Source organism: Ustilaginoidea virens, chromosome 4, assembly GCF_000687475.1.
Source record: "Ustilaginoidea virens chromosome 4, complete sequence".
Taxonomy (NCBI): Eukaryota; Fungi; Ascomycota; class Sordariomycetes; order Hypocreales; family Clavicipitaceae; genus Ustilaginoidea; species Ustilaginoidea virens.
Window position 1 is genome coordinate 5,233,986 of NC_057319.1, and position 23,408 is coordinate 5,257,393.

At 56.8% G+C, this 23,408-nt stretch overlaps 9 protein-coding genes across 9 annotated transcripts; 3 read left to right on the forward strand and 6 right to left on the reverse strand.

The window, feature by feature from the left end:
• Positions 1-329: 329 nt before the first annotated feature.
• Positions 330-4,301, reverse strand: UV8b_05906 (uncharacterized protein; the record flags this gene model as incomplete). The annotated part of the gene is made up of 2 exons (XM_043143403.1): positions 330-3,437; positions 3,507-4,301. 2 exons carry the CDS (start codon positions 4,299-4,301, stop codon positions 330-332), a joined length of 3,903 nt encoding a protein of 1,300 aa, XP_042999336.1.
• Positions 4,302-4,648: 347 nt separating this feature from the next.
• UV8b_05907 (uncharacterized protein) lies at positions 4,649-7,288 on the reverse strand (the record flags this gene model as incomplete). Its single annotated transcript, XM_043143404.1, has 3 exons — positions 4,649-4,762; positions 4,871-7,160; positions 7,242-7,288. The coding sequence occupies 3 exons, from the start codon at positions 7,286-7,288 to the stop codon at positions 4,649-4,651; spliced, it is 2,451 nt and encodes an 816-aa protein (XP_042999337.1).
• Positions 7,289-8,555: 1,267 nt separating this feature from the next.
• UV8b_05908 (uncharacterized protein) lies at positions 8,556-9,683 on the forward strand (the record flags this gene model as incomplete). The annotated part of the gene is made up of 3 exons (XM_043143405.1): positions 8,556-8,796; positions 8,900-9,596; positions 9,659-9,683. 3 exons carry the CDS (start codon positions 8,556-8,558, stop codon positions 9,681-9,683), a joined length of 963 nt encoding a protein of 320 aa, XP_042999338.1.
• Positions 9,684-10,857: 1,174 nt separating this feature from the next.
• Positions 10,858-13,912, forward strand: UV8b_05909 (uncharacterized protein; the record flags this gene model as incomplete). Its single annotated transcript, XM_043143406.1, has 10 exons — positions 10,858-11,009; positions 11,108-11,259; positions 11,333-11,528; positions 11,602-11,711; positions 11,791-12,056; positions 12,150-12,525; positions 12,606-12,817; positions 12,904-12,998; positions 13,333-13,538; positions 13,611-13,912. 10 exons carry the CDS (start codon positions 10,858-10,860, stop codon positions 13,910-13,912), a joined length of 2,067 nt encoding a protein of 688 aa, XP_042999339.1.
• Positions 13,913-14,067: 155 nt separating this feature from the next.
• Positions 14,068-15,138, reverse strand: UV8b_05910 (uncharacterized protein; the record flags this gene model as incomplete). The annotated part of the gene is made up of 2 exons (XM_043143407.1): positions 14,068-14,224; positions 14,306-15,138. 2 exons carry the CDS (start codon positions 15,136-15,138, stop codon positions 14,068-14,070), a joined length of 990 nt encoding a protein of 329 aa, XP_042999340.1.
• Positions 15,139-15,793: 655 nt separating this feature from the next.
• On the reverse strand, positions 15,794-16,165 carry UV8b_05911 (uncharacterized protein; the record flags this gene model as incomplete). The annotated part of the gene is made up of 1 exon (XM_043143408.1): positions 15,794-16,165. The coding sequence occupies one exon, from the start codon at positions 16,163-16,165 to the stop codon at positions 15,794-15,796; it is 372 nt and encodes a 123-aa protein (XP_042999341.1).
• A 662-nt stretch (positions 16,166-16,827) lies between these two features.
• UV8b_05912 (uncharacterized protein) lies at positions 16,828-17,115 on the reverse strand (the record flags this gene model as incomplete). Its single annotated transcript, XM_043143409.1, has 1 exon — positions 16,828-17,115. One exon carries the CDS (start codon positions 17,113-17,115, stop codon positions 16,828-16,830), a length of 288 nt encoding a protein of 95 aa, XP_042999342.1.
• Positions 17,116-18,074: 959 nt separating this feature from the next.
• UV8b_05913 (uncharacterized protein) lies at positions 18,075-18,979 on the reverse strand (the record flags this gene model as incomplete). The annotated part of the gene is made up of 4 exons (XM_043143410.1): positions 18,075-18,130; positions 18,205-18,642; positions 18,724-18,829; positions 18,890-18,979. 4 exons carry the CDS (start codon positions 18,977-18,979, stop codon positions 18,075-18,077), a joined length of 690 nt encoding a protein of 229 aa, XP_042999343.1.
• Positions 18,980-20,445: 1,466 nt separating this feature from the next.
• On the forward strand, positions 20,446-22,329 carry UV8b_05914 (uncharacterized protein; the record flags this gene model as incomplete). Its single annotated transcript, XM_043143411.1, has 4 exons — positions 20,446-20,664; positions 20,762-21,392; positions 21,532-21,854; positions 21,955-22,329. 4 exons carry the CDS (start codon positions 20,446-20,448, stop codon positions 22,327-22,329), a joined length of 1,548 nt encoding a protein of 515 aa, XP_042999344.1.
• Between the last annotated feature and the right edge of the window lie 1,079 nt (positions 22,330-23,408).

The window sequence follows — 23,408 nt, forward strand, 5'->3', positions numbered from 1 at the left end:
GCTCTATTGGGGAGTACAAGCCCAGCGGGCCGAGATGATGTCCTGTACCAAGCACACGTCCAGCGCGGCCACTGCAACGCTGTCAGGTCACGATCATATGAGAGTGTGTGTAAAAGGCTTGAATTGTCTTGACTATGATGTGCGTGGAAGCAAAGCTATATACCGCGCATGGCTAATCCCCCAACGCCGAGTCAAATGCCGAAAAACATAGGAAAAGTATTCCAGCGTCCCTGTCCATCCATATACTCTGGACAAATGCCATGCTCGCTCACGTTGAATGATGCAAGACAAAAGGGAAAAAAAAAAAAAAAAAAAAAAAAAAAAAGACGTCAATCCTTGCTGCCGTCCGCCCAGTAGGCTCCTCCGTACGGATCCCACTCCTGTCCAGGAGAGCTCGTCGCAGCCATTTGCGCCTGGTAGTCGCCATCATCTCCCTTATCAAGCCAGATCTTCTCCTCTTGCGACGCCGACCGCGCTCGTCGCCGCTGCACGCCTGCCGCATCCCCGAGCTCCAGCACACGCTTCTCCAGCCCGACCTCTTCCGCTTCGCGTCCCTCCATGAGGCTCTGCTCCGAAAATCCGCGCTCCAAGCCCCTCGCCCTGGCGTCCGAGCCTCCTGTCGGGGTCGAGCCTCCTGTCGGGGTCGAGCCTCCTGTCGGGGTCGCTGCGCCCCTGTCGCCGAGGACGGCTTCGTCTTCGTATCCCCGCGGACTCGTCGGGGCCCGGTCGTGCGGGCGCTCGTGATGGGAGCGCGCTGCATGCCGAGGAGCCGCCTGCGCATGCGGCCTCGGCGTCGACCGAGAAGCCGCACGGGGCCGAGCGTCTCCGTGGCGCGAGGGCGCCGTGGCTTCTTGGAAAAATCTCGGCTGCTTGGGGGGCAGCGGCACGCCTTGCCACTGTATTTCCGCGTGACTTGCGCCGCCTACGTGGATCGGCGGTGCTGGTGGCGGTTCCAGCTGCCTCGAGTTCCTCTTGAGCGCATCTAGGATTTTGCTGCCGGAGCCCTTGTCGCGCCTGTCCGGGCTGCTTCCAGGGCTGCTGTCATTCTGTTGCCCCAGGGCGCTCATGTGCCCCGACAGGCGTTTGGACATGTCCTTCCACCTGGACCCCGGACGTGGACTCCGCGCCGGCTGCTGTGTGGCCAAGGGGACGCTGGCTTCTCCATGGGTGGGATGCGGCGGCGTGTCTCGCGGTTGACGCTGCTGGTGCTGCGCGTGGTAAGGTCGCTGATGGAGAGGGAGCGGCGCGCTTGGCGGCTGCGCCATCTGGGCTGCATCGATATGCCCGGGGCTAGGAGGACCGTAGCTGCCAAGGCCATGGTGCGTCTGAGTCTCTTGCTGAGGTGCCTCTGGTGCGTTTCCATCAGCCTTCACCGGTGGTTCTGCAAATGGGCGGCGTTGCCCATCCGCTCCGTCCGCATGTCTCTCCAAAGACTGCCCACCTGCTGAAGGCGTCGGCATCGACGGGCCTGCGGTCACAGAGGGCCGTGCATCGTCTCCTGAGCGAATCGAACCTCCCCAGGCTGCCGGCTTATCAGCTGCGACTAATTCCCCGGTGTCGTGGACAGATGATATCGCTTCATCGCTTGAAAGACGAGCTGGCTTGCCGCCGACGGCTTCCTCGTAGGTCTCGTGTGCCTCGTCCGAATACTCCGGGCATGACAGCATGGACGAATCGGGGGATACAGGATCGTACCATATCTGCTCTTCGTCATCCGGCTCAATTTCCCAGCGAGAACGGTCACCTTGAGTTTCCGACTCTGTCTCTGCGCTTACAGCCCGTGGCGGCTCCTTTGGCAAGTCCGCCGCGGCAACTGAATGGTCTTGATCTTGTTGAAATGGACTCGCTTGTTCTGCCGACCACCCCAGATGCTGACAGTCACCAAGTCCGTCTTGCTGCGCCGTGCTCTCAGAAGCCAGTCTCGAAGCAGAGGGTTCAAACGCCTCTACAGGCTTCCTCCCGGAATTGATAGCTTCTTGAGGCGCTTGTGGTGTGTAGGCTGCCAAAGACGGACCGGTTGTTTCTTGTGGAAAATCTTGCTGGGATGCACCTTGGGAATGACTGCCATGTGGCTGTCTCTCCGGCCAGGTATGATGCGATGAATGATGTGAGTATGCCTGGTCCTGTGGTACGTGTTGTGCTGCCTGGGAAACCCGCGTTTTGGACGGGGATCCCTTTCCCAGCACTCCCGTGAACAAGCCAGACAGGGGTCGGCGCCGACCACGACGTTCTAGGCTTCCGTCGGTGTGATATTGCTGAAGTGGCTGTTCGGCTGAATTGGTGGTGTTTGGGCGTCCAGAGGCTGGAAAAGGTGCCAAGGGACGCTTCGAGTACTCGGCCTCGTGCTGGGAGTGCTCTAGACCATCGTGCGGCCTATTATTCCGATTCAGGAGATCCGAAATCTTTGTCATGCTAAACACTCGTCGCGACCTGGTTGTCGCACTGGTTTCCCCCTCTTGGCTCTGCACTGCAGGGCCTACCTCTTGAGCCAGAGGTAAGCTTGAGTTCGAGGATTTCGCCAAGCCGGCCGAGACTAGCTTGCTCCTGATTCCGCCCCCAAAGAAAGATCTTCGTTTCACGGACTGAGGGGGCGTCCTGGGCGGATGTTGCCCATGGACAGGTCGCTCTATCCCAGTTCCAACGTGATGCCTGGGTTCCTGGTCCATGGACGCACGAGCAGGACGACCGACGACAATGCTGGGGCGCCGCGCTTCCCGCTCGTGAAGCTCACCACCACCTGCAGCGCTGAGCGCGGCCGCATCGTAGACGCGGGAATGGGCTGCAGCTGGCGGTCTGTAATCCATCGAAGATCCACGTTCACGCGAAGCGGCCCTTGCTATCCGCTGCCCGAGATCCCTGAAAAAACCAGAGTTCCTCTTTCTCCGACCACGCTCTTCCACTGGGGAGCGAACGCGAGCAATCGGAAGCTCGCCTCTTTGCGATGTCGGTGCCGCGGAAGCATCGCGCGCCGCAGATGCTGGATATAGACTCTGGGACGGCGGTGCACCGTTGCGGGAATTCGACCGCAGGCGCTGATCGGGAGGATGGGCAAAGAGCTCCGGCCATCTTTGAGCAGACGATGGTGGCGCATCGGATCGTTGGCGTGATGGCGGTACCTGGCGCTCAACAGCTCCCTCAATAGCTCCCGAAGCGTGTCGCTGTATCGGTGGCTGCGTGGGAAGCGTTGAGGATGGCGGCCCAATCTCTTTATCAAAGCCGTACATTGTCTGCTGTGGTGGACGGCCAGTTCCGGCCCTGTTCCTGCTGACGGGATTCGCTGGTTGGTAGAGTTTACTCTCCTCGAGCTTCCATGGACCTGAGCTTACTGGCTTCTGGGTGTAATACGACATCATTTTAGCGCCATGGTCTCGGCCGACTGCGTATTGATTCAAACCCTGCTGCTTGCTGTTTTGTATTCCGGCCGGCACGTGGGCCTCCTGTCTAAGGGCCGGGTGAACAACCCCATCCACGGAATCGCTCTCCAATCCAACCTCTAAAAGACTCACAATCATGCCAGCTTTGTAGTCCGTCGCCAGCGAGGAGTGAGTCGTCGGGTGTTCATCGCGGGCTGTGTCGGACCCCACAACTATCGGTTCTGCCTGGGAAGATAAGTTGGACGAGTTATCCAGGTCAGCTTCGGCCAGAGACGGAGTAGCCGTGTCAACCAGACTAGGCCGGATTGGAGGTTGTCCATGGTTTTGCTCGTCTTCTTCATCATAGCTTTGATCAGGGACGCTTCGGTCTTTTCGTTCTGATTCGAGGTCAAATGTGGAGTTTCGCCTGATCGGTGGTAGGCCAGCGAATGAGCATGATCTACTAGGCTCTTCAATTGTCCGTGTCGGTTGAGAGAGTCCAATGCCACTGTCTTCGGGAATCGGGCCAGACAGGGTTGGCATTTGACTCTTGGCATGCGGAGCTGCAGAACGCTCCCGTGGCAAGGCCCCGTCACGGTCCACCTCTTCTGTCGTGCTGGCGTCCACCATACCGATACCACCCTCAGCAGCCCGACTTTGCTGGGAATCCGACAATGGCAAGTGGGAAACACTGCCAGCCACAATGTGCCGCGTCGGGTTTGCGTCAAACTCCAGCTGGCTTGCCCCAGCAGCGGCCCTCAAAGAGTGGCTGGGGTGCGGGTGAGACAACGGAGACGGGTGTCGCAGAATAACCGCCGACTGGGGTCGGTCGGCAGCATCAGTCTCTGGTGATGTCTGCTCTAGGATACATTCCGAGTGGTCGGTCGGATCGAGTCGTGGAGGCGGGGGCAGCGGCGGAAAAGCAGCTTGAGGCCTTTGAGGGACCATTGACGATGGAGCAGTTGAAGCATTACTTTGTGAGAAAACCTCATTACCAGCAGTGCCATCACCACGGGATTTCAATCCGAAGCTCAAGCGCCACGAGGTGCGCCGATCAGTTCTTACTCTTGGCTCATTGTAAGCAGGAGGTGCGTCTCGACCCTATACAACCAGAAAGAAGAGAAATTAATAAGGATTCTTGAAAGAAAACTGCAAATCTCATTTTCGTGTTGCGGCTATATGATCTGAGTGTCCGTGGAAAGAACCAAGGGAAAGCGTAAAGTATGTGCCCTAGCGCATCCATCCATCTCTTCAGAGAAGACAATCACGGCTGCTTCATCGCCATTGACAACGGTCTACGCCTGGGTAACATCCACAATCCAGTCGTTCCAACGCGAAGCGCCTATCCTGTCCAGTTCATAGCCACGTGCGTACTCGAGTTGAAGCGCGCGAAATCTGCTTATGCGGTTCTTGCACGAACGAACGGTAAAAAAAAAAGACAGGGATCTTGTCCAGAGGAATCAAAAAGACAGACGAAAGGGGATAAAATGGGGGGGGGGTGCAGATTAATGAAATACCTTGTCCCCGGTTCCACGTAGCTTGATCCTTCCTTTGCTGAGCAATCCTTTGCCCATTTTACCCGCCGATTGCATAAACTCCTTGCTTTTAGTCCCGATCTGGTTTCCGGAATGGCCAAAGGTGCTGCCAGATGTTGTTGTAGATGTAGGCAGGCCACCTAAGCGCGGTCGGCTTGTCGGATGACCCGCGGTATTAGGCGAGCTTGCTAAAAGGTATTGTTGAGAATACGGCTGCTGTGCCGCAGCGTTCTGGCCGCCTGCCTGACCGACCGCATTTGCACCTGGGGTGGTTTGTTCAGCCACCTGTGCGCTCAGGCAGTAGTTGGTGACGGAAGTTTCAGAGTGCTGCGCGTTGAGGAACATGAGCCAAGTATCAAGCCCCGAGTCTGTCAAATAGAAAGCATTTCTTGACTCATTGTATTTGGTAATCCGCTCCTTTGAGCTGCCGAGGCTGAGAATCTCTTTCAGAGTCATGGTCTGTGGCATTCGTTGGGGCGTTGGGGCTGCTGGAGGAATGTGCAAAGCTGCCTCTTGCTCGACGCTCGAGGCACGGTGGTCTTCTAGTAAGCTTGCTTGCACCAGTTCGTCATCATTGGAGAGTGATATTCCATTGCCAGCTTGAGCTGCCGTGGAATGATGATCACTCAGAGCAGAGATGGAAGGAGACGGGGCTTCGACCACGGGCTGCTGAAAAGTTGCCCTACGACTACTACTGTTTGAAACCTGAGGAGAGATTTCGACAACTCTGGTAGTACTAACCATGGGTGGTTTATTCTCCCCAAGAGATGTAATCTCAATTGCTGGTGAGCCTGGCATTTCACCGCTCGAATCCTTTGCAAAAATCGTTGCCGAATTTGTTGGGGAACTAGGCTGGTCTTGGGTCAGGCTTTCTGCCTCGCCTTCCCATGAAAATCGTCGGCGGGGTGTAGAGGACTGCGGTAGCAGAAGCGGTGTAGCCGCCTTGTCAACGGGGCTAACCGTGGACTGGCTAAATGAGGCAAAAGTGGTACTGTCTGGATCTGGAACCTGGGGAATTATAGAGTTTGGGACCAAGGCATCGGGGGCCTTTGGCTTTGGTTCTGAGTCGCCCCAGCAGTTGTCATAGACTTTGATATTGGAATTGATGTCCCTGACTGCTCTTCCATCTGAGGCCACCGAATCATCTTGAGCAATTGCTGGGCTGAGCTTCTCGGGGGCAGCGGCTGGGCTCAACGACCTCAGAATCTCGTCACTTAGCATGTCGTTATCCTTTACAGGCGAAGACATTGCTGTGTCAAAGGTCGCCGTCCGCGTGAACATTTGGGGTTCAAACGATCCAGGGCTGACTGTAAGCTTGAAGACAGAAGCCCCGGGACTGGGAGTTCTCAAGGGTGGAACCGTCTCTCCAGCTGACTTGGGAGACTTCAAGTCCTCGCGCTGAGACGCGGAATCTCTGAATAGAAGGTGCTCATTATGAGGTTTCGGACTTGGTGGGCCGACCTCGAGGGCTCTTGCTGTAGGGGATCCGACATAGGCGCTGTCATCACTCTGCTCTACAATTGGCTGCTCCACAGAAAAGCTTTTCGGGGCAGATGAGAACAAGTCTGTTCCGAAGGCAGACATCCGGGCGACGTCGGGTAGCTTTGGGCTCGTTGATGAACGGCGGTTATTATCTGGATGGTCGACGTCATTATGGTTGTCCTCGGTTTGGTCATGTCCGGGAAAGGAGGCCACATGGAAATTCTCGTCCTGGCCCATCGAATCGGAGCGTGCGTGACCTCGGGCGACAGTGAGGATTTGTCCCGTAAGATCTGTAGGCTGGTTTCCAGGTTCCGTCTGCTCCTTGGCGCGGTAACATATGTCAGAAGGTCGCGCGGATGACGAGGATTGTCCTTGTTGGACTGTTCCTGGAACGGTGACAGTCTGTATTTGAATTTCTGGGACGCCAGGCTCATGAGCCAAACCCTTATGCTGAGATGTGGCCATCTCGTTTTTGCCCTGGGAATCTGCAGCAGCTTCGTTGCTGGGTGCCTGTTCGGGTCCGACTACAGGAATAGGTCCAGGGACAGCATGGTGCGTCTGCAGCGATGGAAGTCTTGAGTCTCTCGACACACCAGTGTGTGATAAAGGTTCGGGTATTGGCGGCACCGGCTCTGGTTCTTCGTCTTGGTCATCGTCATCGTCATCGTAGTCGCCTCCGCCCCAGTCGTCACCATCATAGCTTTGCACCTTGGCTTCCACCCACTTCTTCGTCTTTGTTCTCTTCACATTGACCCTGTATGCACTGCCACCGGCTGGGGTTTGCGGTGATCTGCGCAAGAAGAAGGCGAAGGAGAGATCAGCACTGGCTGTGCGAGTCGGAACAATGTTGGATGCAGGCAAGCAGACTTACACTGGGCTATGACCGCCTCCAAGGCCCCCATTGAGCGTACTATCCATAATACGTCGAGCGCAACGGGGAGTCGTCGGGCGGCGCGGTTTTGGCAGGGATCAAGTCTGCAGCGCCAGATATGCAGCGGCCCCGTTGGCCTAGTTGGCCCAATGTGCGTTATATATGCAGAATAAATAAAGAAGCAGAGCGAGTAATACGGCAAATAGGAACAGAAGGGATGAAAATACGGCTGGGAAGGACGGCAAGACTGGCCAAATTTTGTTTGGGTATTGGAGAGCAGATTAGGAGGTAGGTAAGAAGGAAGTTTGGGGAAGTCTGCTTGGCTCTAGCAAAGGAGGCAGCACGCCAGGTATTCTGCCCGATACTATGTGTGGCGCATGACTTTGCATGATCATATACGTGTTACAAGTGGGGTTGCTTCTAGGATTCCGGCTAGAGGCTGACGTACGGAGTACTCCGTCCAGAATGCCGGGTGGCGCAGGTTGGTAACACGCGTACGTAATAAGTACGGTTTCGAATCTGTAACGGCTTGGATGCAAGTGCTTTTGCGCTAGGGGCGAGAGGCTGAAAATTGGGTCCAGGTTATTTTGGCTCGCGGCGCATAAGCGGCACCTGCTTTGGGAATAAAGCCCTTCTGACGAGCAGCTGTAACGGAGGATGGCAAAGTCATGCTGAGGATTAAGTACTCCTGAGTGCTGAGCGATACCTAAAAGTACCAGATCTCTGGAAATCATCATCGACGAGTCAACCCCTGCCCCGCGACCCGGCACAACTACGGAGTGCTCCGTAGAATTTGGGCCATGGAGCGGGACGCAGACTTGTGGCGAATTGGGGCTGGTGTGGCGCAGGCTTTCCACATAGTCAGCCGCGCCCCTTTCCCTCGAGCCAAGCCAAATCAACCACGTGTGTCATAGATCTCGTCAGTATTTGGAACATGAACGGCAGATCCAGCAGCTTCAATACCCGAATCAATGAACGAACTTGGCAGCCAACATCGTCAACCTACTTTGCCGCGACTCTTCATCTTCTCGCAGAATCTTATTGAATCTCATGCTCCCTTGCCGTTGCAACATCAGCTGAAGCAAGTCAGGTCACGCCCTACTTGAAACCTCCAACCACGAGATTGACCACTCCGAGTTGGCCTACTTTGCAGCGCTGCACAGTTACCTCTTGTGGCTTCTTGTCTTCAGGGGCCAAAACAAAACACTTGTTAAGACGACCTCGCGCCGCGGCCCTCCTCCCCTCCCTTTGGTCGCGCGAGCTGCGCCCAATCTCCAGCAAGTTTCCGCTCCACAACCATTACGATTCAGCACCATGGCTGTCGCATCCATCCAAGACCGGACCTCCGAGTTCAAGTTGGTCCTCGCGGAAGCGCAGAAAAGACAAAAGGCCAGCAGAGTCAGCGCGCAGAGGCGGTCGCTCCTGACTGATGCGCAAAAGACCGCCGCAGACGCCTCCGCCCAGCAGTCCCGTCGATCGGATTTCGCGAGAAAGGCTGCTGAAATAGGGCGAGGGATCTCTGCCACGATGGGTAAACTGGAGAAACTGGCGCAACGTTCGTGACGATGCCACTAGTCTGAGTGTTACAAATTCCGCTCTCGCACAAGGGATACTGACCGTGAGATTTTTTATTTTTTTTTTTAAAAAAAAAATAACAGTCGCTAAGCGGAGAACATTGTTCGACGACCGACCGGTTGAGATCAACGAGCTTACCTTTGTCATCAAGCAAGACTTGTCGTCATTGAATCAGCAAATAGGATCTCTACAGGCTCTTTCGAAGCAGCAGCACCCCAAAGCCGACCAGGAAGGCGAGCACAACAAAAATGTCGTGTACCTGCTCCAAGGCAAGCTGACCGACGTCTCTGTCAATTTCAAGGATGTCTTGGAGGAACGGACAAAGAATATCCAAGCTTCGCGATCAAGGACGGAGAATTTCATCTCGTCGGTCTCTCAACACGCGGGCCCGACCATCCAGCACTCTGCTTCGCCTCTATATGGAACCCCGAATCGAGCATCGCCTGCTCCCGCCTCCGACACGCTTTCGCTAAACCCCATCGGCGATCAACAGCTGCTCATGATGGAAGAAGCTCAGCCATCCAACACGTACATTCAGCAGCGAGGCGAGGCCATCGAAGCCATTGAGAAGACCATTGGCGAACTGGGCAGTATTTTCGGCCAGCTCGCGACCATGGTTTCTGAACAAAGCGAGATGATTCAGCGGATCGACGCCAACACGGAAGACGTGGTGGACAATGTCGAAGGCGCACAGAGAGAGCTTCTGAAGTACTGGTCGCGCGTGTCGAGCAATCGATGGCTGATAGCCAAGATGTTTGGCGTTTTGATGATCTTCTTCCTGTGAGTTTGCTCCCTTTGGTGTTCCCGGAAGCTTTGAGACTAATGCCTGGTCTCTCTCACAGTCTCTGGGTTCTGGTCTCGGGATGAACCAAGCTCAAAAGGTGTGCAAAACAAAAAATAGAGAATAGCATGGTGCTTTTTTTTTTCCACCTCATGCGTGTATTTATACCAACGGTGCATGGCCGCAATGCGAGCTTTCCTTAGCTGTCGTCTACAATTCCGGGAACGATTTCTTTTGTCTTTCTGGTTGCGTCAGAGGCGTCCATGGGCTATAGGGGATGCATTAATGTTGAAAGCCGCGGCTTCTTAGCGGCCGGGCCTCTTGCCGACGTTGCGCCTATGTGCAAGGTGTTGAACGGGAACCCTCAATAACATGCCGCTGGCTCGGGATGCCAGTTGCCCATGAGATTTTCTGCTGGCCTGCAAAAGCACCGCACTGGTACTTGGCCGTGCGTTGAGAGGCAAGGCGTCCGTAGGTTTTGTGCTGTCTGGTGCTTTTCGGCGGCTCCTATTCTGCGTGCCTCTTGAGTCCAGGGCTGCCAGACGTAGTGTCAAGTTCCCACTGGCCTATGGCTAGACCTGTGGAGTCTCGCGATATTTCGAGATGCGCGAGAGAGATGCTTAGGAGATGTAAAGCAAACGGAGAGCACGAGTGCCGACTCCGAAACAGGTGGTTTAGATGACTTTGTTTGCGCGCGGGCGGTGGCAAGGAGGAAGCAGAGACGCGGGGTGTTGATTCGAGAAGCGACATCGCGAGAGGGCGTAAAAACCGGCGATGCTAAAGATGTTGTGGTCTGCAATGCTACATCATGCCACCCTGGCGAACAATGTCAGTGCCGTCATACATGCGCCGCCACACACTTGCAGTCAACCCACCGGCATGGCATGTTAAGCATCCCAGGGCCTGGCAGCGTCAACAGCCGCCGACTATCGCGCAGCATCCCGCATCTCACGGCTCGTCGACGATGACGCAACCGTTCCCACATGGCGGTGCGGAGGACTCCCTCCGTCGTCGGCTGGTTGAGATGTTCTTGACGACTCGGGGCCCCGCATTTCAAAGCGGCGGTGTGGAATGCATCCCCTGCTTGCCGTCGCCCCCCCCCCCCTTCCCTGCGCTGACGGGTCTTCCCGTCGCCGAGATCGCTGGCGTCTGTCTATCCAGTGTCCATCTTCCCAGTGGGCAATCAATGACCCGGCTTCGATTTCATTCCCGTCACCATGTGCAGCTGGTTCTCGGGACTGAGACATCTCGGAGCGTCAGATGCCATCCATCATGAGCACCGAGGCAACACCGCTCATCATCCGCGAGGTGGGCGGCCATGGAGCCTGGACCCGGAAGCTGTTCAGCCTGGAGCATCGGGTCCTGCTCGCCGGGTTCCTGATCACGCTCTCGTTCAGCTACACGCAGGTCTCGTAAGTGCAGGAAATCAAAAGCAGGCACCGACGCGGCCGGGCGGCAAGGCTGGCGCGAGCGGGCGCGGCCCTAGCTGACGATCAAGCGGCGTGTGCAGTCTGCTGTACGTGTTCCATCTCATGGAATGCGATGCCTTTTACGACGAGAACCCTCCGTACCAAGGGCCGGGAGATGAATGCAACAGGAACGAGATTGCGGCGGGGACAGCGACGCAGTTTAGTATTCTGGGCATGAGCACGACGTTATGCGGTAGCTAGAACGAAGAGTACCCCCGGCCCGACCGGCCCACCAGCAGTTGTCTTGGCTAATGGATGGCTGCCAGGAACGCTAAACTTGCTCATCGCGGGTTGGGTTTGCAAGAGAGTCGGGCCCAGGCTCGCGCTCATGATGCAGACGCTCGTGCCGGCCGTTCGGGTCGCGACGCAGATTCTCGGCGTCGTCGCGGGGAAGAGGACGGGCATGATGATTATCCAGTGCACGCAGGTGATTACGATTCTGGGCGGGCCGGCAGGCTACATGTGAGTTGCTTTTGCGTCCAAACCGGGGTTGAAGACCGGCCAGGGCTAAGACCAAAGCCGCAACCTCGTCTAGTCTGGTGGTCAACATCATCGCGGGCGAGGTTGTCGAGCCCGTCAGGAGAACAGCCGTGTTTGGAAGGCTTCAGGGGGCCATCATGCTTGGGCAGGGAATCGGGTACCTGGGTAAGCCTGCCTGCCTCGCAGCTTTGTTCCGATGCAGGAACCACGCCTGGCGGCTGTTTTGTTAAACGAGCATTCGCAGCCGGCGGCATGATAGGCGACGCCATCGACATCCGGGCGCCCTTTGACGTGGCGTGCATTTCGTTTCTCGTCTCGTGCGCATACGCCTACCTCTTCCTCCCGTACATATCACCAGATTCCATGTCCAGCGCAGCCAAACCCGGCCAGAAGCACGGCTTCCTCGCGCCGCTGACAGTCCTGGTTCCTCAGCGCCTTTGCCATCCCAGCGGAAAGACTGGCCGCCATTTCGGCGTGATTGCTCTCTGTGCTGGTATTTTTCTCGGCGTGGTAGGCCGTGCCGTCCCCCCCCCCCCTCCCCTCTTTACCCCCTTTCTTTTTGGTCGTTGTTGAGATTGCGCAGACCGACTCATCTTCTGGTAGCTCGCGACGGGGTACGCACCGTTCCTCATCCAAATGTACGCCACTGCGGAATTCGACTTCAGCCAAGCCGACAACGGGTGGCTGATGTTCGCATTCGCCCTAATGCGGAGCATATTCCTGCTCTTCATGTTTCCGCCCATCATATCAAAGGGCAGACAGTGGATGGCCGCACGGGCAAGCAGTCACGCAAGGCAACTCGACGAAGGCGAACGCGACGAAGCAGAACGCGAGCCAGGCACTCCCCCATGCGCAAGCCGTGAGGTCAGCCGCGCAGCCTGCAGGTTTGACCTCGTCTTTCTGAGATGGAGTCTAGTCGTGGACGGGGCGCTCACCACTGCCGCGGCGTTTGCCACCAAGGGATGGCACATGTATATCGGTGAGAACAGCAATCGTTCCTTGCGCCGCGCTGACGATTTTGGTCTAACGAGGAGACGGCGGGGGTTGCGGGGGTTGCAGCCGCGTTTCTCCTGCCCTTTGGCTCGGGTTCGGCGCCCGCCGCCAGGGGCGTCATGACGGAGATGTGCGCCGACTCCCGACGAGCTGACGCTCTGAACGCCGTGACGCTGGTGGAGAATGTCGCGAGGTTGGCTACGCAGGGGCTGTTCGGGTTTGCGTTTGCTGCGTTTGCTGAGGCGGGCCGGGCATACCTGACGTTTTTCTGCAACGCTGTGAGTGAGGCTGCTTGTTCCTTGTTTCCTTTTCCGTGTTTCTCCGTGGCGGACAAAGCTAATGCCGGCTGCTGTGCTGCTGGCAGGCGATTGCCGTGGTTGGCATGATGGTGCTTTTGCTGTCCGACTTTCCCCCTGAGGGGAGCGAACTTGTCGATCCGCAGCGGCCTGAGGAGACGGGGTAAGAATAGGAGGTGGCTGCCCTGGTACGGATACAATACGAAGCCAAGAATTTCTGTTCAAGTTTACGAACGTTTCTGTGTCGGCGCGTCAGAGTTGGTGCGCCCCACCTGCGTCGCAGCCATCCTCCACTTTTTGCCACGTGCGCACACACCCCTCCCAATCCGGATGGGCGGGTACTGCGTAATGCTGGCTGTTACAAGGTTGAAGGTTCAAGGTTCAAGGTTCAAGGTTCAACCTAAATCTTTCTCGATGCACTCACTACCATTATGACTAAAGTATTTCCGTGAGCTGCCATAGTCCCCCCAACGTCCATGGCGGCTGACGACCGGAAGAACCGGCGCCACGGGCTACATTGGCGGGCAGGTCCTCTGCGAGCTCCTGCGCAGCCGAGCGCAATACTCCATCAGCATACTAGTGCCGGATGCCAGCAAGGCCTCCGTCATACAGAAGCTTATTCCTAGCGTTCGCATCGTCATTGGGACCCTGGACGACAGCGAGCTCCTAGCCACCGAGGCTGCCAACGCCTCCATTGTGCTTCGTGCGTTTTGCCTGGACTCGGGGGGGGGGGCGGTTGGGGGGTGGATTGGTTCGTCTTGCTAAACCGGACCAGACCTGGCCGCCACCGCGCATCTTCCCAGCGTCAAGGCCATCCACAGGGGCCTCTCCGAGGCGCCTCCCACGGAGATCCCGTCAGACCGACCCAGCAGCCACGATGCGGCGGATGAGGTGAGCGGCGAGGAAATCGATGCTCATGTGCCCCATGGCAAGGTGCTCTTGGGGACGAATGCCAGGGGCGGAGCCGCGAGAGCGCGGAGGCTGTTGGGGTGGGAACCGAGGCATTGCTCGCTGGAAGAGGACATTCCGAGGGTTGTTGCGCAGGAGCACGGCTTGATGGAGAGCTGCACCGGTTGAACGGGGGGGCGGTAGGCAGGACCAGCATTCGCCGTCATGCACGCCGCCATGCACATGCCATCAAGGGTATGTTGAGCAACGAGACTCTGGAACAGACAAGTCGAACCGCAAAAAAGAAAAATAAACCCCCCAGAAACCTCCCGCCGAGGCGCGCGTCATCGAATCTCATCTTCATCTGCATCCACCACGCCCGCGTCCACCAGCTCCCGCACGACCGGATACATGGCGCGCGCAAAGACGCTCCGCCGCCCCAGCAGATGCCGCGGCGTCAGGAACTCCCACCGCTCGCCCGTCCACTTCTCCTCGTGCGGCCTGTCCAGCTGCATCAGCACGGCGCGCGGGGCCCCCCTCCGCTCGAGCGGGTAGTTCCTCTCCCGCCCGCCGCGCCAGTACCCCCCGCGCGCCGTCTCCAGCAGCCGCCCCGTGACGCTGCCGTCGCGCTTGTCCGACACGAACTCGTCGGCGTCCATGAGCCGCACGCCCTGCGCCGCGGCGCCCGCCGTCCTCGCCGACCCCTCCCGCAGGATCAGCTCGCTCGGCGACGACGCGCCCTCGCCGCCGGGACGCCTGCGCAGCCGCTCGGCCCACGCCTCCACGACGCCGGACCCCCGCGCCGCCATGAAGAAGTCGTGCCCGGCGGCCCCGCCCTCCCCCAGGCGGTACGAGACAAACTCGTGCCGGCCGCGTCGGTAGCCCCCGACGTCCTGCAGGGCGAACACGTCAAAGGCCAGGGCGATGCCGCCCGCGGCGCGGACCGCCTCGACGGCCACGCGGTCGGCGGCGGCGTCGGCGTCGGCAGCGACGACCGCCAGCCCGGGGATGCGTAGCAGCCGCTCGGTCCATCGGCCGGAGAGGCCGGCGCGGGCGTCGCGCACGGCGGCCTCGCCCGCGTTGGTGTGCAGGTACATGGCGCGCGGGCGCCAGTGGTGCCACGCCGCGTAGGCGGCCAGGAAGTCGGTGAAGCAGAAGGCGAAGTCGGCGCGGGAAGCTGGGTCCTGGACCATCTTGACCAGGTGCACCTGGTTCGGGATGGCCGCGGACGCGTCTTGGCGCAGGGCGCGGTGCCGGTGGCGGAGGAAGAGCAGCCACGCCCACGCCGCGAGGGCGGCGACGGTGACGACGCTGCGGAGCGCTCTGAGCCACGGGTTGGGGGGCGTCCGACGCGCGGGTGACGGCTCGTGTCGCGGCGATGCCTCCCGCGGCGGTTTCGTCATCGGGCCCGGCATGATGGGGTGGGAGTGAGTGCCAGCCAAAGGGGGGGGGGGGGCAGTCGGGGGACAAGGTGAGGTGAAAAGTGGAAGAAGAGGTGATCAGTCTGCGGCCATGCTTGGGGATGGCGATGGCTTTTATTGTATTTTATTTATTCCCCTCGACGAGGGAACGGTTGTCGAGCTCGAGATGCAGCCAGGGACGCGACGCCCTTTGGTTGAAGGGGCCCCGTATTGATGCGCATTCCAGTTGTAGTAGCAAAGGGCGGCCATTGCGCATCGCTCCCCGCCCGCTTGCAGGGCCTCTTGAGCCAAAAAGAAGGACAGAAGAGGGGAAAAGGGCTTTCCCCGTTGTCGATTTCATTTGCTTTTTGAAAAAAAAAAAAAAAATTTATTTGCAGCGGTGTGGTTTGCCAGTTTGCAAGCCTCGCTGCTGGCACCCGCCGCCGCCGACGCTATCCCACCAACACAAAGACCACAAACCCATAGCATTCCGCAGCAAAGCAATCACAAAGCCCGACCATCGTGGTGGGCTCGACGCAAATGTCCCGCCCTTGCCACAAGACCCCCCAAAACAACCCCGAGGGGACCATGACAAAAGAACAGAAACAACAGCACGCCCGTGTCTCTCCCCAGCCGGTGCCTCCTCCGCAAAACCCCAGCTCGCCCGCCCTCATAAGTGCGGCACCTGGGCCTCGGCTCGGATATCCGTCGCCAAAATGCTCTCAAACAGCTTGGCGTATATCCTCGTCGTCTGGCGATGCGGCAGGTCGTTGCCCGTCTCGAGGCGCTGCTGCGTCGGACTCGCCTCGCCGGACGGACGTTTCGTTGTCGCGGCCGCCTGTTTCGCCTGCGGCATCCGAGGGTGCAGGAGCTTCGGCATCGGGGAGCGCAGCTCGGCCAGCTTTTGAAGGCGCGACGAGTGCGCTTCCTTGTCTTGCAGGTAGCAGTCTCGAGAGCAGTAGTGGTGCTGGCCCAGGAGATGCTTGTCACATCCGAGACAGAAAGAGGCTGCCCATGCTTCTGTCACGGCGCACTCAGCCATGCATCGGGGTTGTTTGCGAGGTCAAGGAAGATGAGGTACGGCATGCGCTCGAGGTCGTGCGAAAGATGATGGCTGTGATTTTTTTCCCCCGCCCGGTCGCCTGGATAATTTTTTTTTCTTTCTTTCCTTTTCTCTTCTTTTCGCCCTCCTCTCTCCCCCGGGGGAGGGGGGCTGCGCGACAAGGAGTCGTCTTTTTGACAGGTTCACATCCTCGAGCAATGTTCGCTACCAGCCTGTGAGCAACTGAGGGTTACTTCTGCTGACAAGGCCATGGCAGGTGTACCCATGTCTCGGCTTTTCGACACGGCCACCACAAGAGTACCCGTCACAAGGTGCCGGTACCAGGGTGCACCCCAGGGGGGTTGGGGGCCACTTGGTTGGGGTCGAACGACTCGCTGGGTTGCCTCCAGGGTGCCGGGCTGCCAAGTCATGTCGAGCGGCAGCCCAGTTTGCTACTTGTAGCAAAAGGGTGATGAGGGTCATGCATTGTCATTCAAGTTGAAACCGCGACCCAGCCAGGTCATGGCGACCTGTCACTTCTGCATGCTTACCTGCATCCGAACTGGGCGCAGGTGGCCAGGAATGGACGTCTCGGCGCGAGAGGAGAGGCAAAAGACGGACAGAACGGGTGACGCGTGAGACATGGTTTGGTACGGGTGTGATCACGTACTACATACGGACCCGGAGGTTTGAAGAGGAAGGGTGGCATGCAGGCGCCAACGATCAGCTGCCTCGAGTCGATGCGATGGGAGTCGCTCAGGTGTACCGAGTACTCCAGAGTCATTATCCGGTATGGAGTGCGGACTCTCTGCAGTCATGTTGGACATGTCGATGCGGGAACAGTCTCCCAAGGTTCGACTCGTCCTGATGGCGCCTCGCCTTCGAGCATCGAGGACCAAGTGGGCGGGCAAAACGGGGTCTGCAGCGCCTGAAGGCGGTCCGTCCCGCATCCTATGGACTGCACTGCAGCATAAGTCTGGTGGAGTCTGTGCATAATCTGCACGGAGTATACCAGGCGGGCTGTAGTTCGTCTTGTGCTGCTATCCTAGGAGACGAGCATGATTCCGAATTGCGACTCAATTCCGACACGGCGCTACAGAGCGGAGCTGAGCAATCGACGAATGCTATGCATGCAAAGAAAGAAGGGGGAAAAGAAAAAAGGAAAAAAGAAAGAGGTACCTCGTACACTGTCACTGCCAGCTGTCAAGAAACAGCCAGTAAGCGAGAATCAGGGCAAATCCCTCCGTGCGGTGCACAACTCAAGCCTCGACGACATTACAATGACAGTCGACGGCATCCTGAATTCTAACGGTATTATCCCGGAATTTAGCGTTGCATGCAACACATTGCGTATTACCGCAAAATTTAAGGACGAGCACAACATTCCGTTTGGGTTCTGGCATTGCTTAAAGCAAAATAAGTAACAAGAATTAAGACTAGGTCAGGGGGTTAGCTTCATGAATTCCAGCCCAAGCCCCGAGTGACCAAGTTGCATCCATCGATCTGACTCGCCTGCACCGCCGCGCTTTCCATGCCCTCCGTTACCCGTAGTCCGTTCGCAGCTTAGACGCCTTCGGCCGAATTTTAATTAATCGTTGGCTTGATACTTGTCCCTCTGCCGCAATTGACAGACGCGACGGCCTTGGAAGGAAGAAAGACGTCTGGTGCTGACTGTTCTGTGTCATGACGCCTGGGTCCCGTGTCCGTGTAGGTTCCAAGTCGTTAGCAAAGATGCCAACCGCCACAGTCTTGTTGTTCTGGAGCTTTCGTCACGGAACCACGACAATGCTGCTCGCTGGTGTTGTGTCTTCCTTAATCATGGGGGGAAAACTTTGCGTCGAGTCGAGTTGCTTCCATTAAACCCGTGAGTGATAGCCAATCCTACGCATCCAATCATCCACCATCCCACCTATGGAGCCGCCGCAGTCGTCGCCGTACTGCCTTTCGGCTGACCGGGATCTGCATCTGCAACATGTTAGCCGGTGAATCACCAGCTCAAGTTAGAAGTATGCAGAGGGAGGGCAGCGGGACCGACCAACCAGGGTGGATCTCTGGACAGGCAATGTCACTTCTCAGCTCCCTTTTCCGCCTATAATCGGTCCCAAACCTCGCATCTCTCTCTTCCACCTTGGCAAAGTCCAATTGCCCATCCGCCGTGAAGCTCGTCATCAACTTGGGCTGGCCAATCGGCAACTTGTCTCCCCGATCCGTCTGCCACAAATGAAACACTTTACCGTAAAGAGTGATTATTTCCTCCATCTCCTTAGTTTCCGCCTTTTCCCACGCCCTCTGTGGCACCATGGGATTTGGCATGACGAGCATCCCCGATTTCACCTCGTATACGTGACTGTGCCATAGTTTTCGCTCCTCAGGCGGTAAAGCTTCGTAGAGATGGGGTTTGATCATGTACTCGATCCCGATGAGTCTAGCGTTGCGGTCTGGGGAGTCGTAGAGAAGGCATTGGCGAACGTCGTCACCTGGTCGAGCGGTTAATGCTGAAGCCTTTTTGGGGCGGCAAAGCGTTGGACAAGCGACGCCTGGGCTTGGGGCACGCTTACTGAGATGGCTGCAGTAGTGATTCGTCTCCACTGACCGATGGACGTCGTCTGCGTACGCGTGAAAAGCATTGAGGTGGGCACAAATGTTTTTGATGGGTTCAAAATCCTTGCTTGTTAATTAGCGGCAGCAGAAAGCTGATTATGAGGAAAAAGTTTGCTATCCTACCTGGGTGAGGGATGCAGCAGTTGCGAGGGCGGCGTTTGTTCTTGATCGAGGTGCGCCGTAGGCGTCGTGGACCATTGGCGTCGACTCCATTGCTTGATGATTAGGTCGAGTGATCGTCGGCGGGTTTCAGACCGGTTCTGTTCGACGCCCTTTCCGAGGCGCATCTCGTTCAGAGGCGAGGGCAGCTGGTGACTATATCCTCCATTGCCCAGCTCAGCGCCATAACGCGCAAATTACATCATGATTCCAGGCGCGAGCATGACGCGGGACTCACATCATGACTGGGCGCGCGCATCGTGACGGAGTCATCTCCGCTCCACGCATCATCGTCCTGCTTCTGCGGAGCGCGAACCATGATTTACAGCCTGCAAGTGGTGTTGGCTCATGCATCATGCGTTCAATGTTACTTTCCAGAATAAGAAAGCACCTTTACAATAACCAGGCAGGTGGTATTGAACGCTCCTGCCGTTTCTGACATATTCAAGGGCCAAGCAGGAAAGCCCCTCCCGGTACTTGTACTGTCTGTCTGTCGAACTTGGCCCAACGAACAATCACCGGGCACAGGTACTGGGTCATCCGCCAGCATTTTGACATGTGCGCTTTAACATTTGCCAGTAAACTTTTCTTTACGCATCCAAAGGTCTGCAAGCCGGCTAGTTATTGATAGCCAACTGCTCAAAATGGCCCGAAAATGGCCCGAAAATGGCCCGAAAATGGCCAGTCCTGTGCCAAGGCAGACGCAACTTCTAGTTAATTGGAAGTCTGGTGTGCACCGATGGAGCCAAAGTACCAAGACCTTGACATGGTTGTTTCTTTCCCTACCTTAGGAGGTAGGTAGGTAGGTACGGAAAGAATGCTCCAATCAGGAGAACCACCCAACCACCCGACCATCAACCACCCAGTCACCAGCGACCACGAATGCGAGGTTTGGTAGCACAATGGCGAACAACGAACGTCACCTGGGCGACAAAAAAGGAACCGAAGATTCCCTTCGTTCGGAGTGCAATCACCTCTGCTCAGCTCCAGCGCCTACGCAAAGCGGCACGCGGAGTAGGCTTCGGGCGACTTTTAACGCCCAGCACACCGTAGTTGGAGGACCATGGTTGCAGGGATGGAATCAAAGGCTATACAGAGTCTAGTCCAGACTATACAGAGTCGGGTGATCCGCTTCATGCTAACTCGCGAACAGCCTAAGCTCAGGTCGTGCCGGACGGGACTTTGGTGTTGCCTTCGGATTCAACGGAACTTGGTCTCGGCCACTCGGCTGCCTTGCATCACACTATCGGTTTCCTGTTAAGCCCAGAGGGTCCTTTTTTTTTTTCACTCTCTCTTGCTTTTACATTTCCTTCTTTTGAAATTCTCGTCAAGAGTCGTTGATCTGTTGCACCAAAATTGTCATGAAGGCGGGACCTGCAACGATTTGATTCGGGCTTGTCACTTGCATCCGTACCACCAGCTGAGGCTTGGAAAGCGAAACGCGGCGCTTAGATCTTAGATCGTCCCTTGTTACTTCCCCATCCACTAGCCGGAAGTCCAGAATCCAGACTACCACAGCCATGGCCTACCAAATACTTTGCATCGCCGTCGTGGCTGCCATCTACGCCCTCATCAGGTTTCTCAATGCCACGGATATACCCAAGATCAAGGGTCTTCCCGAGGTTCCTGGAGTCCCCATCTTTGGAAACTTGATCGGACTGGGCAACAACCACGCGAGAGTGGCACAAAGGTGGGCAAAGAAATACGGTCCGGTCTTCCAGACCAGACTGGGCACCCGCGTAAGTAGCTCTCTCCCACTCCCCAAGCAAAGCCGGACCTAGGAACTACAGGGACGCGGTTGGAGGAAACCAGTGATTGACACCAAGTTGCCTCCAGCGCGTCGTATTTGTAAACTCATACGACTCGGTCCGCCATTTCTGGATCACACACCAATCCTCCCTCATCTCCCGTCCCGTATTCCACACCTTTCACTCAGTGCTCTCAACATCCCAAGGCTTCACAATCGGCACCTCTCCCTGGGACGAATCCTGCAAGCGCCGCCGCAAGGCCGCCGCCACTGCCCTCAACAGGCCGGCCGTACAATCCTACATGCCTATTCTCGACCTTGAGTCTACCGTCAGCATCAAGGAACTCTTCGAGGCTTGCAAGGGCGGCACGCAGCCCGTCGATCCAAACCCCTATTTCCAGCGCCTCGCGCTAAATACCTCGCTTACCTTGAACTATGGGTATCGAATTGCATCGCTGAACGACGAGCTTTTCCAGGAAATCACCCATGTGGAGAGGGAGATTTCCAATCTCCGATCCACGAGCAACAATTGGCAGGATTACGTGCCGCTTCTGAGACTATGGGGCAAGCAGAACGCTGTGGCGAAGGAGAACCGCCTTAGGAGAGACAAGTATCTCAAGGAAATGTTGGACCATCTAAAGGCTAACATTGAAAACGGCACGGATAGGCCTTGCATTACTGGGAATATCTTGAAGGATCCCGAAGCCAAGTTGAATGCTGGTATGCTCATGATGGGCTCTTTTTTTTTTTTATTTTTTTTATTTTTTTTTATTTCTTTCTTCCGGTTTTGCCCCTCTCGATCTCGCCTGTACCCGTGCGTGGAATGGGCACAGCTGGGAGCTAACTTATGGTGTCTCAGACGAAATCAACTCCATCTGTCTAACCATGGTGTCTGCCGGCCTCGACACCATCCCCGGCAACCTCATCATGGGCATGGCGTACCTCTCTACCGAAGAAGGACAAGCTGTTCAGGCCAAAGCCCTCGAGGCAATTGAAGACGTCTATCCCGATGGTGACGCATGGGAGAAATGCCTTGTAGAAGAGAAAGTGCCGTACATTACGGCCCTGGTCAAGGAAGTCCTTCGATACTGGACCGTTCTTCCCATCTGTCTGCCTCGCACTAGTGTTTGCGACATTCCATACAGAGATGCCGTGGTTCCAGCGGGGACCACCTTTTTCATGGTTTGTTTTTGATGTCTGGGCCATGGCGGTTTCCTGAGCCCATTCCCCCTGCTCTTTCTTCATCCTCCAAGTTTGGCGTGTCTGGGTCTAATGAAGGCAGAATGCATACGCAGCAGACTACGACCCGGAACGGTTCAAGATGCCCGAACGCTTCGTCCCAGAGCGCTACATGGACGACAACGAGATCGGATCACAGCACTACGCCTTCGGAGCTGGATCACGAATGTGCATTGGATCCCACCTGGGCAGCAGGCAACTGTACACGGCATACGTCCGGCTGATTACGGCGTTTGAAATGTTTCCCTCGAAGAATCGTGACGACACCCCGTGCATGGATTGTCTCGACTGCTCCGCGAACCCCACTTCGATGACGCTGGACCCGAAGCCGTTCAAGGTTGGGATCAGGGCTCGATGCGAGGAGAAGTTGAGGCAGTGGATTGCGGAAGCAGAGGAGAGGACCGAGCACTTGAGGTGAAGGATGATGGGCTTTGCCTACTCTCTCTCTACATACGCTAGTGCAGTTGAAAAGCTCGGTTTGATTTGCATGACGAGCGCGAGATGAAATGCCAAGTCCAAGGATGCACTGATGCAGCGACCACAGGTGATGTCGGGTCAGGCACAATGAGCCCAGTGACGTCAATAGTAGCCACTCCACCAAGTTCATGTAGCACTCCGGGAACCCCGGCTCCCGCCGTCATGGAAGGTAAAACAAAAATAAATCCCGGGCTTGACTAAGCTAGTCCGGTCCTTGACTCAGGGTCAGGAGGCGCAGCGCAGGCAGAGAGCAGAGAAAATTTTCCAATACAGCTAACCCGGGAGAGATTAGCATGCCTGGCTGGTGTCTGGTGTCAGGTGTCTGGTGTCTGGTGGGGAAGGGATGTTGCAGGTCTCGTCGTCTCCCTGGGGCTGGATGCGCGCCAAACTTGCGACGACGGCGTGGTGGAATTGGGATTTGGCCGAAAAAAACGGTGGAGAAGTGGTCAAGCAAAGTAGAGGATTCGATTGAACGTAAAAGGGCGGGGGGCTTTTTTGAAACGTCATGTTATTGATCCCCCAAGCCGGGGGAAAAAAAAAAAAAAAAGAAAAAAAAAGGGGGAAAAAAAGGAAAAAAAAAAGAAGGAAAAAAAAATAAGGAGGCCCATCTTCAGCCTGGGCTGCGGTGTTCCGCGTCGGGATGCCAGCAGAGTTCAAAGGAGCCGCGGCGGGCGATTCCGCCAGTGGAAGCGTCTGGTCCAGTGTGTGTGGTGCCCGCCAAAACTGTCAATTAGTCTTGGCTGGTAGCACTAGTACAGTACGTATTGACATGACATCAATGTCTGGTTGAGTGTTTGGCTGGCTCTCCACTGGGAGGCTCCCAGCCAGCTGCGGCGGGCTGTCAGGAGTCAATCTGGTCAAGGGCACCTCGGCTAGGAGCAGCACAGCACAGCACAGCGGCACCGCAACTTGCCAAGTGCCTAAAGTTTACTAGCGCGTGGCCTCTCGCCGCCCAGATACAGAGGTACAGTATGAGCATGCAGCACATGTCACTTGTACCGACCAGCCCAGTCAGCATAT